The sequence below is a fragment of the Cryptomeria japonica genome, chromosome 2, assembly GCF_030272615.1.
Source record: "Cryptomeria japonica chromosome 2, Sugi_1.0, whole genome shotgun sequence".
NCBI classification, from domain to species: domain Eukaryota; kingdom Viridiplantae; phylum Streptophyta; class Pinopsida; order Cupressales; family Cupressaceae; genus Cryptomeria; species Cryptomeria japonica.
Window position 1 is genome coordinate 253,356,185 of NC_081406.1, and position 19,461 is coordinate 253,375,645.

At 36.8% G+C, this 19,461-nt stretch overlaps 1 protein-coding gene across 1 annotated transcript in view; it reads left to right on the forward strand.

The window, feature by feature from the left end:
* Positions 1-7,733, forward strand: part of LOC131044666 (uncharacterized) — a 101,697-nt gene extending 93,964 nt beyond the window's left edge. Inside the window, exons 12-14 of the mRNA XM_057978037.2 lie at positions 6,125-6,638; positions 6,738-6,928; positions 7,109-7,733. Of these exons, the coding sequence (XP_057834020.1) occupies positions 6,125-6,638; positions 6,738-6,928; positions 7,109-7,552 (1,149 nt within the window). The 3' untranslated portion in view covers positions 7,553-7,733. The remainder of the gene's footprint in view (positions 1-6,124; positions 6,639-6,737; positions 6,929-7,108) is intronic.
* The last annotated feature ends 11,728 nt before the right edge of the window (positions 7,734-19,461 follow it).

The following is a 19,461-nucleotide window of genomic DNA, read 5'->3' on the forward strand; positions in this document are numbered from 1 at the left end:
AATTTCTTACTCGAACCTCTTGTAGAGCCTTTGGACAGTCACTCTAAATTGCACTAGGATTTCAAGATCCTTCATTTTACACCATAACTTATTAGTAGGAACTCTGTCAAAATCTTTTTTGAAATCAACAAAACAACAATAAGCATCCTCTTTCTCATTTTAGGGTTTTAATGTTGATTCCATGATCAATTGTTGAGTGCTTTGATTTGAAAGTTGCTTGCCCTTTTGCTCTCTTTTCTTTTTCTTCTGCCCACTTGCTGATTTTGTGTTCGACCATGCTACCAAACAACTTTGCAAACAAAGGATTGATTGTTATGGTTTGATAGTTGGAAGGATGTTTCATATCCCCACTCTTAAAAATGGGTATTGCTAAGTTGGCAACCTATTCTCTTAGAAACCCATGTTGGATAATGTTGAATATTTTTATAATGCAAGGGCTGAGGATTTTCATCCCCCCTTTTAAGTATTTAGCCTAAATCTCAACTATGTCACAAGCCTTTCCTGCACCCATTTATAAACCCCTACCGTAACTTCTTGCAAAGTGAGTGTTGACTTTCCAATGTGGGGGGGTAGGGACCTCAACTCTTAATTCCTCATACAGTTGTTTTACATATTCAAACCGTCAAATGGCTGTTATGTTATTCTGTTTTTACTTTTCTTGATTGAGGTTCCCTCCAAAATAGTTTTGTTTTAGTCTTAGATATATCAGCTCTTCTCTGTGTTAATGAATACCCCTTTTTAACTTACCTCTTTCCCACAAAGACATATTCTAGGTAAGTGTGTGCGCTTCCTTCTCTATTCTCCTTCATTAAAATTCTATGATGATCTTACCTCTTTTTTATAATCTTATCATTCTTGATCATGGTTTTGCATGTACCCCACACAACATATACCAATTTAAAAATAATAACATATTTTGCATCATATATAGCTGAATCATATTTATGCTAGTCTATCGAATGACTTGTATTTACTGCAAAATTAACCCACTTCTTTAATTAGAAAAATTGAAAGGTTGAATAAAATATATGAATAAAAAGTGGCAATAAGTGAAAGCAACTATATACTTAATCTGACAACATTTTCCCAACTATCTTTATTCCATATATCTTCTAAGGAGTCCAATACCACTTTATGTGGTGTATTGATCTATGAAAGCCTCCAAGAGTTGAGCGAAAAATCTGCAATTATCTTGGATAGCTCAACACTTGTCCCATGCTAAATATCGTGTTCCTATCTCCCTGCTCTGTAGCACGGTCAGAATCTGTCATCCATTATCCTGATGCTTGGTTTCTATTAGCATCATGTTCTTTTGTGCTCATTTGTCCTTGCCTCAACATTCTTCGATGGTGAATTGATTTATAATTCCTTTGCTTGTAAAGGGAAGTAGTATGGCCAACAATGGTGAACCAATGAGATTGCAGAAGCCATAGTATTTGTGACCAAGGAGCAGCAACCTAAGGCCTTCCATAGAGGAGGCTTTCACTAATGCATATCCCATTTGCATGACTTATTGTGCTCAAATTTGGGCTTTTAAATATTCCTTTGGGGAAGGAGAGTGGGACGGATGCTTGAATGCTTGACATGACATTTTGATTTAGCTATAACAGGTAAACAAGACAATGAGAGAACAAATTACCAATTGAAGATGAATGGAATAAAGCAGAAGGATCACTACACACAAAACGGAGAAAGGAGTTTAATATGGAGGGTAAACTGACCTTGCAAACTACCAGGTAAAGATTTAGTTAGCTAGACAAGACTCTTAGTTACTCACGAGCATGAGTTGTATGAAGAACAAAGCAAACACAGGCCCACTCATCAGAATCTACAACACACAAATTTTCATGCATACTGATTTTCCTACCTATAACAAAGATACTGATAGGGATGGTTAGGAGGCACCATTTAAGGGGAGAAAAGTCCCCAAACTTTTTCAATAAAATGCATCACCAGAAAAACTGAAAAAGCATTGTTTCATCTTTAGGATGAGAGTAAAAATGGAATAAACAAGATATGATTGTAAATTGTTGGTGAGCAGATGTTGCTGGAGGAGTGAATTGAAGTGAGTTGAATGAGATAAACCATAGAAGCAAATATCACTCTTGGGAATTTAATGGCATTCTAAAAGATAAAGATATTTCCAATTTCTAGGGATATTATTCGAAAAAAATTGGGAAAATATCAGGAACCCCAAAAATGTAGTAAAATTAAAAACAGAGAGAGAAAGAGTTGATGTGTTTTAATGTTTGCAGCCTTCCTAATTACATAGAGAGTTAGAGTAAAAGTAAACAAGAGTGTACATCACAAATTTATGCATGGTTTTTTCTTGTTAGTTTTGAGATTGTGGACTACAGATTATTTAATGTAAATGTCTTTAACAGTGTTAATAAATAACTCTGCCAGAAGAGTAATGAACCTTTAGTGCAATAAAATGCAACTAAGTTAAATACAACTTTTTGATCCTATCGTTCCCTTTAACTATTGAGTTGAAAAGAATACACTATACACAAAATGTTAACTAAAGTTGACAACAAAGGTCTCCCTAAACTCTTCAAATACCTCTTAAGTTTACAGCACTGGCAACATTCATGTCTGGCATTTCAGGACAGCAATATTCTGTCTTAACAATGTTTCATATCAATCACTTCGATTAGCAATATTTTCTTTAATGTTTTTTATTACTTTAGCATGGGTAGGGCCCTGAATCCTCACAAAATAGCAAAACAGAGAGCTACAAAACAGCTTCTGGCATCACACAGCTAGGTGCCCAAACGAAACACAGAAGCTAGCCTTCAGAAGTAATAAAAAACATAAGATCTTAAAACAGCATCCCAAATAATCCTACCATAAAGACTAATATATAAACTAACCATACTAACAGTTAACTGATTATAGTAGTTAAGAACTTAAGAGCATTAACAACAGTTCTCATAACCAAACTTAAAACAGTCTTAGGGGGCATGCAGGCCCTATAAACCACATAGTCCAAAAAATTAGACCCAATACAATTAAATTAACCTGCTGCATCATATACAAAAAAATAACACTAACAGAACTAACTATAACTATAAACATGGGAAAAACGGCACCAAAGTCACACCAACCCGAACAGCAGCCTAATTGTTCTTGAGGATGTCCTAGTTTCTGACCAATCTTTTCATCTGCTCCTGCCATGCCTCTTGACCCAGCTCTTCCTCATTTTGCTCACCCTCCTGCGCATTGTCCTTGCCCTGCTGTTTTTTGGCTTTTTTATTCAATTTACTTTGGCCTGAAATAAATCCCATAGCCACCTTACGCATAATTCCATCAGTGATTACATAGAGAGAATTCAAGGCATCACGCATCTTTCTGTAACCCTGTCTGTACTCCTCCTCTTTGGAATATTGTCTTTAATGTTGACAGAAGTATTCATGCCCATTTTAACTGATCACAGCACTAATAAGGATGCTACTGAGCAGCATACTGATCAAGAATGTATAGGTCACAATAATGATACAATGCTTCTAATCAGTGATCATAAGAATATTATCAATTACAAGAGTAATGTCAAAAGACAATAATGATGACAACAATCTTAATGGATATGCCATTATGAACAGCTGATCTGTAACAATGAGAATACCTAAACGATTACCTCGATCTTATAACTATTTTACAATTGAAATAACAACAACAATATCCATTGATAAGTATGAATGATAGCGATTCAATGACAACACTAACATTTGTGATGCAACAACGATGACAAGTCAAAGGATAGTATGATCATGAATAATGACAGCAGTGTTTGCTGTTAAAAGGCAACAATCATAACCACTTATACCAGGTGTCTTCACAACTATAGAGAACCACGTTCATTTTTGAAATAATGACAGCCATAATTGCCATTGCCCCTTGGCAACAGATCTAACTTCTATTCAATAATAGCAGGTGGAAATCTTAACAGCTACTCACACTGTTCAAGGTGTATAACCTGTTTATAAAAGTTCTAGAATAGAATGAGTAAAAACTTGCAGGTCTGATGCTTATAGAGAAAAAAACGCAATTTAATTTGATATTACCAGTGACACATCGCCAATAATTTATATTGGTGAAAATTTTGGTCCAAGATATACAAAAAAGTTGCGATGTTTTCAAGAAAATGTCTTCTTAGAAAAGATATATCAGATATACTGTAATATTTTAAAGATATCTGCTTCTATGAGATAAACAACTTATGTTCCCATAAAAATTCAGTTGCCATATATCCCTGTCCTCATTGCCCAAAGTGTGAGGTTGAAGAGGAATTTGGTGGGATAGGATAAATCATGAGCACACCCACCTGAGGTGGGTCCTGCTTTTCTCAAGGCATGGAACATTCCCAACAGAGCCTACCTAGCACCCCTCTCCAAATCTATATTTCTAATGTTTTCATAATGGCTGATCACCTTCTCAAGAGTCATGAAAATGCCAATGCCTCAAGGTATGCTCTTTGCTTCATCAACAATGTCAAGGAGATCTTCTCTAAGCCTTCAAGAAATGTCTTAGTGATTCCTCATTTCTTTCCTTGGATGAAGCATGTTTAATGAGGAAGTCTGCTTACCAATTTCTTTGTGGGGTGTGCTCAATCTTATAGTCTCCAAAAGAAATAAGAAGCTTGCAAATGCCTCTGACTGTTTCTCACTCTCAATTGCCACTTTCCATGGCTCATACAGAGTCAACATTTGTAGCCATAATCTAAGGTCTATTTCCACAAGGACTTGGCTAATGTCTTTAATTTTGCCATAGTTTAACTATACCATATTGCTAGTTCTTTAATGGTTGGCTCTTTACCAAACTCTAAAGACCCAATAAAACCAAAATACCAACCCCCCTTTTAGGTGTGACCTAGACCATCTGCACCCAATCACTTGGAAGGTGCCTCTATCGAGGTACTAGGTAATCCATATTATTGATCCCTTAATTGGGGGTCGGTGGGGTACTTGATTCATATTGTGAGATTGCATTAGTGCTTTCTTTACAGTGAATTGATAGAGATGGTGTTTGATTTTCAGTTTTATCCTGGAAAATATTTTTTCATAGAAACTGTACTGTGTTTGTGCATCCTATGCAAAATTTCTTTGATTGCTATCCAGTCATGTGCAGTGCCTCAAGGGGGACTGAATATTTGAAGGCTAGATGAATTTGATGTATGTTATATGGCTGCAGCTATCTGTTAATAATGCAAATATATGTCAACTCTTCTGAATTGGATAGCATGCTGTGCTCTGTTTGTCAATCCTGCTTGTTATGACATCTCTATGCAAGCAGAAACTGGATATTTGACAATAATATCTTTTCAGCTTGATTCTTAACTAGAAGGCGGTCAAATCTCTTAGGAATATTTTTTACGAATATACAATAATTCACATATACCCTTTTATCCTTAGCTAAAACATATTCCTTCTAGAATTACTGGGCAAGGTTACGTTAAATAGTTTAGAGCAGTTTCAACTAGACACAAGTCATTCTTATTTTATTTACTTCAAAGTTAATTTTTATTACTCTACTCTAGAACTATTTAAGAATTATTTTGTTTTATTTTACGTTGTTTATTTTTATTCACTTAAAGAGTCTATTATGTTTTAGTTTACTTAATATTAACTTAAGGGTTATTTCATAGTTATAGTTTAAAAAAATAAAATAAAATGTTGGCTATGTTTTTGTTTTTATGTACACGGTCACAACATGATGCTCCAGACCTTGCTGCCACTCTAGAACACCTCTTGGTGTAAAGATAAAGTTGCTGAATATATCTTACCCTTGATTTGTTATAAATGGCCGGTATCCATGCTCTTTTATTCTTGAATACAAGTTTAAGTATTCCTCCTAGAGGCAATCACATTTGACTTTCAGAGCAGTGTTATCTTAGACATGAATCACACATGCAATCAAAGCTATCAAGATAACTTGGCAGAATGACATCTGAAACACTTTGAAAAGCAAGTATCTTTCCATGAATTTAGAGTCCCATCACATATTTTGATTGGTTTGACCTTTATATAGATGAATATTTTGAAGTTCTGGGGTTTCAGAAGTTTACATCTGGGTTGCTATATCTTTTTTGAATATTTGTAATATTTATATTTGTCATCCTTCTCAGGTGCTCACTGGCACTGCATTATTTTTGGGAGGCAAATTACCTTTGCATCTTAGAAAGCTGCATGGTACTTGGGCCGAGATGACATGCAGAAGTATGAAGGTAATGCACAATGGGGCAGCCCGAGCCTTGGCCACATTGGCACTCTACCTAAGCATTCCACCATTAGATCTTACTATAGGCCAAAGAATGGCTTCTGAGTTGTTGAAGGTCATGGGGTCAGAGGAAAGAGATCCCATAGATTTGTCAGATGTATATGTGACTATAAATGCCTCAACAAGTAATGGTATTGCTACTCTGTTATTGCAACTTGCTGAGGCTACTTTAGTTGATGTGGACTGGCTTATCTCAAAACTGAAAGCTTCTCTTGTAGCTGGAAACTTGCCACTTTTAGATGCTAATACGGACAACCAAAGACGAGCAAATGTTTCAAGAGCCATTTTGGAGGAAACATTGCACACTAGAGTTGAATCTCTTGTTCACATGCTCTCTCTCTTCACAGAGATGAGTCTTCGAAGTAAGTACTAAAACTGCATTCCTTATAGTTGATTGGTTCTCTTTCATTTTATTGTCAAGTGCCTAGCATTCTGAAATTTGTCTTTGTTGTTTTCCAAAGCTTCCCCAGCAGAACATTTCTTAAGAGTGGCTTCAAAGCTTTATAAGAGTTTAGCTGCTGTGACTAAACTATGCATTGCTCCAAAAGGCTATAAACAGCCTTTGCCTAGCAGTAAATTTCAGATGCTTGCAGAAGTTACTTGCCGAAAGATGACTGCCCCTCTGTATAACTTCATGGCTGTGATGCAAAGGGTATGTATGTTCTACAGTTATCATCTTGACTTTTAAAGGCTAGACTATGTAAAATCTTTGGAGAGCCTTATATTTTCAATTTCTATTTTTAAACTTTTTTCTTATTGTTTAACTGAGAAATCGATTTACTTGCTAGGATGAGGATTGTGGGGTTTTAACAGTTTGCTGGGATGGTTGCAGGACCAACAAGAGAATTCACAAGAAAAAGGTGTGGTCAACAAAATCAAAAGGGAATGTAAAACTATTCCCAATCTTATTTTCTATATTGAGGACTATGAAAAATATCTCATCCAGCTTAGCAAACTCACTAAAGTCAACTTGCTGAGACATGCCAAACGCAGTACTGCAAGGGATTTTAAGATAATAGATACTGGTAAGAAAAAAAAGGAGGATGAAAACAATCAGCCTGAAGAACCAAATCAATCAGATGCTCCCGTCACAGAAAATGTATCTGAAGACGAAACTCTAAGACAGGAAGAAGAGGGAATATTGGATGTTCCTTCTGAAGGTAATGTAGTTGATGATGAATGCAAATCTGATAGTGAAAATGACTTGGAAGAGAACACAAATAATGGACGAAAGCGCAAGATCACACATGTTATTCAGGATTCAGATGAAGAATAAACTTATCTCTTGTAAATAGTTTGGACAGAAGAAACATGAATGAAATTAAGTGCCTTCAACAGTTTTGAATCTTTGATATATATGTTGTGATTAATAGTCACACAAAATATGGTTAAAATAACGTGAACAGATAATTCTAGAGCAATAACATATAACTAGCTTATAAACATAAGCAGAAACATCCACATGCGCATTAATCAATTGGGATCTGTCAAGTTGATTTTATGGTAGTATTTGATTTTATTCAACAAAGCATTATGGGCTATATTTTTCAAATGACTATTTTTTGGACTGGTCTATGACGGTTTTAATCATTAATGAAATTATTCTAAATATTAGCCTCACCAAATGCGTGATTGGAGACAATAGCTGCAGTAGATCATAACTTTCGAGCATCATATGGTAATCATAAAAACATTCAGAGTACATAATAAAAGGTTCACACTAAGCACATGCTCTGATGCTAGGCAGAGGAGGATTGTCCAACCATCGTGCATCGTGCAGATCCTGCACAACAGAACTAAAACCTCCCAACTTGGCAGCAAAGTCCTGACGACTGCCTCAACATCACTTTGAATCTGGCTAGAAGTATGACCCTGAGGCAATGGAGTGCAGCTAGAACCAAATCCTGACTGAGAGAATATCTGTGGGCATGGAGTTAATGGTGGTGTTGAGGAACGCTGTTAGACAGTACCCTGCTCATGGTGCAAGGAGCATCCCCCCAGTGGTTGAGGAGGTCATGCAAGTGCCGGAATTCAAGTGCAATTTTCTTTGATTGTGATTGAATTTGAAAGTCAGTAGAGGCGAGCACGCTTTCTTGGTAAGAGAAAAACTTATATCAATTGTATAAGCATTAAAAACAACCTATGCTCCATTGCATTGCCAGGATGGGGACTGCAGGACGTGTTTCAGGGCTGGCAATCCATGGGCCATTTTTGGGGGGATGGTTACATATATTTATATATATATATGAAAATTATGTGTGTGCACGTATATAATGTACATAATGCATGTACGCACATACGTATACATATGCACATACATATATGCATAGAGAGAGATGGAGAGTCAAATTTCCAGAAGTTAATGAACAGTAGTATACCAGCAGCAATGTACCATGCCATGTTAAAATGACGTTGGATGATGTCTGCAGGAACTTGCATGCCAACCACGTTCCAAAGAGAAACTGTTTGTTTGTACTTCTGACAATATCACATTGTACTATATCATGAGAAATGCAATCTCATTTGCAATTGGCATTAATAACTGTAATACCATATCAAGAATTTCGAAGTTTGATGATTTTTTAACAATGAAATCATAAATCCAAATTATTACTGTTAATATGAATTGTTATATAATTTATATCACTAACTATGAATCTGAATCATGATATATTTTTTGCTGCTATTCTACAGTTGTTACTGTCATTGCTGCTGGACATCCCCTAAAGTTCCACCATCCTCAAAATGCCTCAGGGGACGGGGTCGGAGGGGTGGGGTGCATTCTCATGTACCATAGAAAATAACACAATTCCTAACTTTCTACAGCTGAAACAAAATACAGGCTTTGTAAAAATTACAAAATCTAGTAATGAAATCAAGCCATAGGACCGTCCCCAAATAGAGTAGTTTATGGATCCACTTCTAGGCATCTCGGGCATGAGACTGGTCCACACATTTCTAAAATGAGTTTGGTACTATCCTTAAAGTGTATCCTTGTGTGGTAAGCTGCTCAGTTGGCGCTCAATGTGCAACCTAGGATTGAATCCTCAAGGTCCATGATTCAATACATGGTAGGTGCTTTATCTGGTCCCCTTTATTTAATGAGGGGGCTGGGGGTTGAAGGTGGCTTGGTTGATTCTGCAGATGTTAAGATTCCCGTCGTCAAAAAATAGACAAAAGATGACGTAAATGATAAGGAAAATCATTATTAAACCCTAAAACATGACACATTTTTAAAAATGATAAAGCATTAGATTTAATAATGATACAATATGAATTATTTTGTCTGTAAACAGTTCACTTCAACTTTCTTGTAACTACATCGAACTACGTTGAATTATGCTTCACAAAATATTTGGGAGCAACTTAAATAAATGTTAACAGCCTTTGAATTGAATCAAACGGATTTCTTTGAACCCTTGCCAAAAATATCATACAATCTTCCAATTTTTCTAGCATTAAAAGAATAGATCACCCTAAAATCAAATTTCGTATTGGAGGAAAAGAAAAGTAGACTTTTGCCTATTAAAGGATAATGTTCCATAAGAGCTTTAACAAGTCCTCAACATTTCAAAACATGAATCCAAGGATCTTAAAAATGATGGTAACAATTGGAACTTTAAAAACACCGAAAAGTTACTTTATGCTAATCTTTGTATTTTTTCAAGAGAAAGAAAATATCTTTCAAAGCTAACCCTTGTTTCTTGACAAGTCTAGGCATTTCATGAACATTGGTTTTGGGCCTTCAATCCACTTGAGGATCTCTTGAGTATAGTTCATGTTGGGATTTGATCATCACTTTTTTATAAAATATTGGTAAGAGAAAGAATTGCAAGAGATAGGCTCAACCATAGATAATGCATTACCTCCTTAGAGATAAATAATTTCACCAACAAACATTGGTAAATATCAAGCATCACATCAACCATTAGAGAATGCATTCCCTCCTTAGAGACAATCAACAACCTAGGAGTGTTTGGATTAAGGTGCCACATACCTTGTATATCGTATGACATGATTCCAACATCCTTGGAAAGTGTCACAAGGCACCTTAGGATGTATTGGGAAAATAATTTGGAGGGAAGATATTGAAAGCTAAATCAATGTCTTTTCAAGTTCCATGGAGGCATTCAAAGAGTTGTTGTCATGAGTAATGAAGAGTCTTCTTTGAGAACCTTTTGTTGGTGCCCCAAATGGGGTTTACACTGCAATAGGCATAAACCAAGTTGATTCTCCAGACTATCTATGGAGAAGCCAACTCCAATTATCAATATTTTCAAGAACTTGGACCAACATATGACAAGGATTCTGCTAATCCTTCTACACTTTGGGTTCGACAAGACTTAGGAGGGAGATCCTTTGGTGAATTTATAATCTATGTGCCATATTTACAAATTACACCAAAACTAAGCAGACAATCTCATATAAAGGCTCAACAAAGAGGGAGAATGTTCAAGAATGGCGAATTCTTTAGTGATCCTCAACCTATTAGAGCATGAGAGGGATAAAACATGAAATAACATACAAAAACTAAAATGTATTATGATAATCAATAATTTGCAGTAAATACAAGCGAAATTAGCACAAACTGACTGTAAAGACTTAAAACAAGTTGTGACCAGTGCCTTATTCCATTGGGGAGTCGAATTCATGAAATATAAGGTGAATTATAGCAGAATTTATCTGATAGCATACTGATCTAAGAATATATTGCCTTACAATACATCTCAACTATGATCCAAGCCTAAACTACTTATCAAAATCCTTGCAAAAACCCTACCACTTTGAAATTTTGTTCAAGCATTTAATCGATCCCTTGGATCAAAGCATAAACACAAATCACATACATCACAACAATGCACTGAAAGAAAGAGACCATTGATCCACTTTCATTCAAAAGATAGTAGAATCATACATTGGAGAGAAATGAACTTGAATTCTATTTATTCAAATGCTATATCTGCCATAAAACAATATACAATTCATTCCTTCAAAACCTGCATAAAATATGACACAAGACTCATTCTATTTCGCTTTGCAAAATCTTTACAATTTGCTCAATTTCACCTTAAATCTACTGCATGGGACCTGTGACTCTGGCTTAGCTAGACTCAATACACATATCAAATTCAGAACCCTATCTCTTGGCCTTGAATTCCCTTTTATAGAAAATAAGGGAGCAAAACAAGCCACGGGCCAGAGGAGACACCTGTCATTTAAAGATGATTGGTTACCCATAATTTTATTACAAAATATTTCATTTAAGGAACGTCAAAACCAAGACCAAAAAATCTGTAACTGATTCAATCATAGCACTTTATGCACCTTTTCCCTTTTTGTTGTTGCCGATGAAGATCTGGTATGGGCCCACCTTGTTGTTGCTCTTGTCCAAAAAGTAACTATTGCAAAGGAACAGAACCGCCTGCCATACTATTACATCAAACAATTACCTAACTAACTATTCACAATCCTTACTTTTCCTTTAAGTAAGTATTACTCCATTCGCCATATTCTTCGTTTGATGCCCCTTTGAAATTCATAATCTCTTCAGCTTTTGCTATGTACGGAGTATACTTAACTACCACTTGATTTGCCTCTCTTTCAAAAGACTCAAAAAATGTTCTTGTACATATTATCTTGTCTATGTTGTCCTCCAACATGCTAGTATCTAACTCACAAATCAAGTCCATTTCAGTGTTGATGACTCTTTCTGCCTCTTCTCTCCAAAATTGTAAAGACTTAATTGCTCCACTTTCATCTTCAATACCTGGCAGGAGTGTTTCATTCAACTCATTGTAACTTCTCATCAACTTCCTTATTTTTCTTTCTATATTTCTGATAGCATTTGTGCTTCCTGCATTGATTTTACCAACAAATAGGTTGGCTGAAGTGTGGGTGGTCTCTCAGCAAGGTATTTGGAAACCATTAACATTATTCTGAGTTGATTTCCCCTTTGTAACCATTTTGTAAATGAAGGGATGGCCACTTTCTTATCTTTGTCAAAACTTTGAATAGCATTAAACAATAAAGAATATAAAGAATGAATGTTATTTAATCTACTGTCCACCTTCTCATTCAAATGTGTAATCACTAAGCTAAATATCTCCTTTTGCTTAATGGCAGACTGATCTTATGACTCCTTTAAATTATTTTCAAATTCATTTACTTTCTCCAAAATTTGGGCTTTTGTCGGGTCAGTTGATCTAGTGGGTTAAGGCTCTTTATCACTAATGGTGCAGTTGGAAAATCAGTCTCACTGTCGAATTGAATTGTTGTATGTACATGTGAGACAGATGGAGACCTAGACGTTGGTGTGACTGATGCAATTGTAGGAGTTGAAGAAGATGCTCCTATCTGTCTCTGCTCAATAAGTTGAACCTTAGTTTGCAGCTCCACACACCTTTGTTGAACTGCATTATAATCATTGAAAAGCTTTTCAAACTTCTTCATTAGCTCCTCTTTTTCTTTAGTCTCCCTCTTTGAAGTTTCATGAACCAATTTGGCCACATCAACAGCTAACTTTGAGGCCTCAATATTTGATGTATCAAAGGCTCTTTTTATAATGAGACTTCCCCTCAAGTTTGGATTTATATCATTGATATTAGGCCTCCTAGGCCCTTGTTCTAGTGCCCATATTGCCAAGGTTGCATAATCATCTACAAATTTAGACCCTTTCAGTGCCAACCTTGCTTCTTCCTCTGAATTGAATTGTTGATCTTTTGATTTTATGATTGCATCAAAGGCCACGACATCAGTTATATCCCACTCTGGTAAAATTAAGACTCAGGCTTGGTTTATGATCATCCTACCTTCATCTGCGATAATTCCTTTAAATTCTTCCATCATTTCATTTTTGACCTCCTCCCGATTTTCCTGATTAGACATGTCTAGCCTTTTTCCTTTCTCTTAGCGCTTCTTCTCTTGTATTCTTCTATCTTCATTTTCTATACAAATTGCAGGAAGGCCGGGCTTCTTACAAAGGCTTCATCTTCAAGAAATTTATCACATGCCTCCTTCTTGGCATCTCTAAAGGCTCTACCCTGAATATCCAAATGAGTAAGCTCTAATTATAAAGTGGGTGGAACATGAGGAATACCAATCTACATCTATGTATTTGTCACTACAATGGTATCTTCCTCCTGTTGTTAGTCCATGTGCTGCTCCTCTCATTGTTCTTCAACCTGCCTTGGAGGTGAAAAAGGCACATGAGGTGGTGAAGGACTTTTCTCTGATTCTTCAAGATCAATGATCTTGACCCCTTTAAAAGGTTTTACTTGTGTTTTTGGGGGTGGTTTTGTCTTCATCAGCTTCTTTCCTTTTCTTCTCACCAACCTTCCACTATCACCGCTACTCTCCTCTTCACTACTTGCTTCTTCTCTTACCCCTTTTATTACAATACCACCCTTTGGAGGAGGCACATAGCTAGGTCTACCTTCTACTAGCTCAATTGTTATGTGAGGTGGAGGAGGAGGTGAACCTGGTTGTTTCATTCTCATCTGGTGAATCAGGGCTGCTTCTTTCGATGTGATGGGTGTAGGCTGCTGCACATTTCTTCTCTCAACTTGTCGGCCATGAACTTCCTCTAGTCTGGTTCTCTTTTCCTTTAATGCAAGAATTAGTTCATCAAAATTGTTCATGACAAAATCTACTTTGGCACAAAATGGAGACAAGTTTTTTAATGGATTATAACTAGGATCCATTTTCTGTACTATATCCCATAGCTTCCTAAAAGATGTCCATTTCTCCTTCCTCCAATCCTAAAACATGAAATCAAATTCATTTCTTATTATATCCTAAGGGAAATTGTGCTCATGGGGTAATGGGCTTCCTTTTATTCTTGCCCTAAAAACATTGTAAAATCCCTCTGGGTCACTATGTTTGACTATGCTAACCCCTAGATGATATGGTGCAAAAAGCTTGTCAAAATATGCATATCCTCCTTTTATAATGACAAAGTAGGGAATGACAATATAGTTAGGGAAAATAGTCCCTTTGCCTCTACCCTTCAACTCTTTATCATGTATACAACCTATTTGCCACAGTACTTCAACAAAACCTAACCTCAAAGGAACATTAAAAGGCAATACACATGGTTGGCCAGGGAAACCATAAACTCTAATAACTGTACTAACAGGATAAAGGATAATGTCCCCCTAGTTGTGCTCAATTTTCAAAAGTGGCAACCTTTCCTTTGGTCTTACAAAATCATGCAACTGTGTGGGAATCCTTGGTGGATTCACTGTTAATCTCTCCCTCAATCTAGAAGCAAAACTATTATCAAACCTGACAAAACTTGCTTCATGCCTCTCCCAAGACATGTCCATACTCCAAATTTACACTGACACTTCAATATTGTCAATTGTTCTCTTGAGATTCATGGTACCCTCAAAATAATCTGCATTTCTATATAAAAACATGTGCATCAACAATGAATACCAATCGAAATGAGTGCTAAATACACCATTCTCAATATCTTGTAACCCCTCATGAATCTTTTCTTCAAGGTACGTGACAAAGTCAAAAACCACTGTAAAATCTAAATGTTGAATTTGTATGGCCATATACATAAAATTAGGTGGCATGACTGTAATAGGGTTGAACCCTAAACCCTGGCATATAGAGAAGAAAGTGGCCTACAAATATTTGGCAAAAGCACCAATAGGAAAGGGCTCTTCTGAATTAGGGCTAATATGATATGTTGTATCTCCTACTTTTGCCAAATGAGCTGGAAGGAGGCTAGCTCTAATAAAACCCTTCATTCTGTAATATTTTGCCTTTAGTTCATTCAAATCTATCTGAATCAAGGCAGCATAAGGTTCATAGAAATAAAAAATCTCTTGAAATTCCTCCTTCCTAATTGTCAACAAAACTTCTCTCTCATTTCCCCTTATAACTCTAGAAATGGGGTCATATATATCTGCAACAACTTTAAGGAGGTCGACATCCATGAATACATTGGGCACCACTAACCTGCCCAAGTCATATTGCCAGGCACTTGAAAACAAGGATTGCAAATTCCTTTATCCATATCACAACTTAAACAATTCCACCCTAGTCATTGGTACCCTAGCATCCGCGATGTTATATGCCTTATCAGTTAATCCTCCCCTTAGGGTTTTGCCTTGTACAAGTCTTTGCCCCTGATATTTGTCATTTGTTGAGGGCTTCAATTGATCAAGAAAATCATCAAACAAATTCCTCTTTAGATACTCTGTTTGTCCTGAGTGGTTTCGCAGGGGAGCCATCCTATTTGACTAGGGCTTCTAAGAATTACCCACCAAAGGAAAGGAGAAACTAGGGCTTAACACAAAATTATCAAATTCAACAATGAAGAGTGCGAATTCTCACCCGTTCTACTAAATTTCAAAACCCTAAAGAAATTCAATACTTTTTCAATACAATTCCACACAATCTGCACTTTCAATAGCTCTGAAAACACAAAAGAAGGATTTAGCAACTTACAACTTCGTGTGCACTAGATGAAACCCAATTTTGAATTGCGAGAACTCGTATCAATCTTCTTCTGCTCAGGAATTAACTTCTGATCACCTTTGAATCGCTTTGTGAGTGAGAAATGGCTTTGAAAATGCTTTTATTATCGTCTTGGAGTGAAGTATCACTGTTTCATCTGCCATTATTGCTCGCACAAGCGAAGAAATGGATCAAAAGTGCATTTGAACTAAGTTTGAATCTCCACCGTTGATTAATTCCTTGCTGGCAGATCACACGAATAATAGTGGTCAATCTGACATTGACCATCACATGTGGCAAGCGGGCCCGTCAAAGCTATGACACGACACCTCCAACTCACCCTCCACCTTACCTCAGCCAGCAGCCCCCACCTTCTGACATACCTTGGCCTGCCTTGGACACGTGGTATCATCTCGTGAAGTCGCGATCCATAGCCACCAAGCATCTTCAACCGCGGGGTGGCGAGAACCGTTAGATCTACTCGAGCTTTATCTTCTCGACCACGATGTCCACCTTCTTTAGCCAATTAATGACTGAGCATCTTCTTGACCAATATTTAAAGATCTCCATCCATTGAAATACGTGCAAACAGTATGAACTTTTAGTAACTCGACTGTTAAACAAAGACACCAACAAAAATATTAATGTTGAACTTAGGAAAAATCATGCACCTAGGAAAATTTAAAATGCAAACCTAGGAAAATATAAGGGGTTGCTGAACTAATTAATGCCTAGGAAATAAAAGAGGCCCCGTCGATGTTCTTAGACCCTTAGACTTAAGTGAAAAAAGGTAACATGAGATTATAAGACATTTTGGGTTTTCTAACAATGAGATGCAACTAGATGACATAAACCTAAACCCTAGCTTGAAAAATACAAGACAAAGAGCCAAGTAAAATCAAAATGACCAATATTCTGCCTAAGGCATGAAATTTTTTTGCATGGTCATTTTCAGGATTATCACCTTTATTGGTGGTTTTGGAGTTATTGTCATTCTATATATTCAACCTTTGGGTGTAGTTCTTATGTGCAACAAAATGGGGAAAAATTGAATGTAGTTTTCTTTAAAGGAATGAAGGATGGATGAGAGGCATAGGAGGTTGTTCAAATGTACATAGGTGCTACTATGGTGGAGGTGAAGAGGAGAATGGAAATGATTGTATTGTAAGCACTTTTATTGTTGTTAATACAAGCTTGTCCTCTTTTCTTGGTGGAGTTTTTCCTCGCAAGGGTTTCTCCACACAAATCTTGTGTTATGTGTGGATCTTATGTTGTTGATTTATTCCTTATTGTTGCTTTCTTATGTTGGTGTTAATTATTATTTATTGTTGTTAGAATTTCACATAAGATAGGCATATTAAGCATGGTTAACATGTTGATTTTTGGCATCATAAAGAAGGATCTAATCATGGGTTTTCCACAATTAAGGAAACTTAATTTTTAGACTTGCATACAAGTTTCATATTTTCATGTTGCTACTATCCAAGCCTTGAATCTTTTTCTTTGATTAATTTATTGGATAGAGATTGATTTTCACAATCTTTGGTATTGAACATGTTTGTTTCCCAACATTTGGTATTAGAGTTGAAGGTTATTGGTTTTGGGTATTCCTTTATTTTTTGGTTTCTTAGCTTGGAAAGCTTGTGGGAATCATTTAGAATGAATTAAAGGATGTTGGAGACTTTTGGGGCTATAATGAATATTTTGTGAGTAAACTATATTTTGTAGATTTGTGAAATTGGAAACCATGGATATTATCAATGTGATCTATGTTGGGCATATGGAGCTCATGTTTCTCATGCTTATGGATCTTCATGAAGTTTCATAATATGCATGCATCCTCTTTTTTGGTGGTTTTGTTCCTTTACCTTGTGGTCATGTGTAGTGGGAAGTGTTCGCATTGGATGAGTATGGACATCCTGGTCACAAGGAGATACACAAGATACACTAGTTGTTTGGACTATAGAATGGAGTGCTTATGTTGGTTTTATGGTTTTAGCCCATGGTTATTGTAGTGTCCTAAAATGCGCCTAGTGCATTTATGACACTTACGCATGACGCCTAGTGCATTTATGACACTTACGCATGACGCCTAGTGCATTTATGATGATTCTATGATCAAAATCATATTATTTTGGCATCATGGGCTCGAAAAACAAAGTGCCTCGAAATGCCTTGAAAGCCCCTTTGGGCCTATTTTTGGATGGACGAAAGCGTGACACGGGGACATCTGTGCGCTGCACTAACGTCTCAAAAAACTGGTAGAATCTTGAATCTGGCAGAGAGATGGACGCTAGCCGACGCGTGTCCTTTGGCTCACGTTTCGTCGTAACGGCTCTCTGCACCTCTTCGAATTTTAAGAACCCTTCCTAGCTCATTTTGAAGGGTTCCCAATTTGGGTTCTTGGCTCTTAGACTTTGGTTGCACTCTCATTGATCTCTTTCTCTCCTCATGCTCTTGGACATACACTCTACCAATATCAAGCTACAACCATCTTGTGGTGGCTCTTACCAACAAACACTATCACTGGCTTCGCCAGGCTCGTATCTTCAACAAAGAGGGGTTTGGCTTCACATCTCGTTTTCTTTTTTATCTATTTTACTTACATGCAATGGGTCCTTTGCATTGTTGATTTTATCTATCATCTAGGTGCATTCATTATTTCTTATATTTTTAATATTCCCAATATTTAATGCATGCAATAGGGGTTTGCTTCCATTAAGCGTAGCATAGTTTCTATTTGCATATTTCCAAGTTTCCAATTTATCCTTCCAATCTATCTATCTGGTTGTCTATGGCGGTGGAAACACCTAAATGAGGGTCTGACCGAGGCAAGCCCCTATAGAGCTCCTACAATTTTCCCCATCTCGGTGTGTGTGCAGGTGACAAACAGGTTTCGCGTGCAAGAAATCACTTGTAGGCTTCTTTTTGGACTTTTCCCTGTCTGTGGGACGTATGGACTACAACGCGTCGCGTTGGTGTCCGCACCCCACACTAGCGTCTGAAACCCGAGAGCTTCTCGAATGGAAGGTATAACATTCTTTCAACATTGTGTCATCCTATGAATTTAGTTTCTATGTATTTACTGTTTCTGCGTTATAATTTTGTTATTTATCTCTTATAGCATAGTTAGTGTAGTTATTTGTTATTCTCTGGCTCATCTTAGTGCCAGTTCGAAGAGGTAGCGGCAAAATGATTTTCCTTCTAAGATTAATCATCTTGGAGGGGGAAAATCTCCTCCCCTACAATTTGGTGAACTTGACGTGAATGCTCAATGTCAGACCTTTTTCCTCTTAGAGTTCGACGCCTTTGATAAGGCGTTCTCGAAGGATGATTTTGATATGTTGGATGAAGTCTTGGATGACTTCTTTGAAGCACCTTCTCCTAAAAGAGATGTAAAGGGTGAGTTATCCTCCATGACATCCTCATGCAAAAATGAAGGGCCAGTGAATGTCATTGTTGTCTCTGCGTCCCCACAATGGCCTAAGAGACCTTACATCCATGTGATAGCGGCAAGTCCTTCTCCTAAGAGAGTCGAGCATTAATCAAAAATATTTCAAGGGAGAAGCTTCTGATTTATATACGAGATTCATGCAATCCATGCAATCATCTTATAATACTATTTCTCACACATATAACACTCAGAATAACAAACAAGTTCTTGAACCACCTCAAACTTCTCTACCACCTTCTAAACCTATCCTTCCTAAGGCA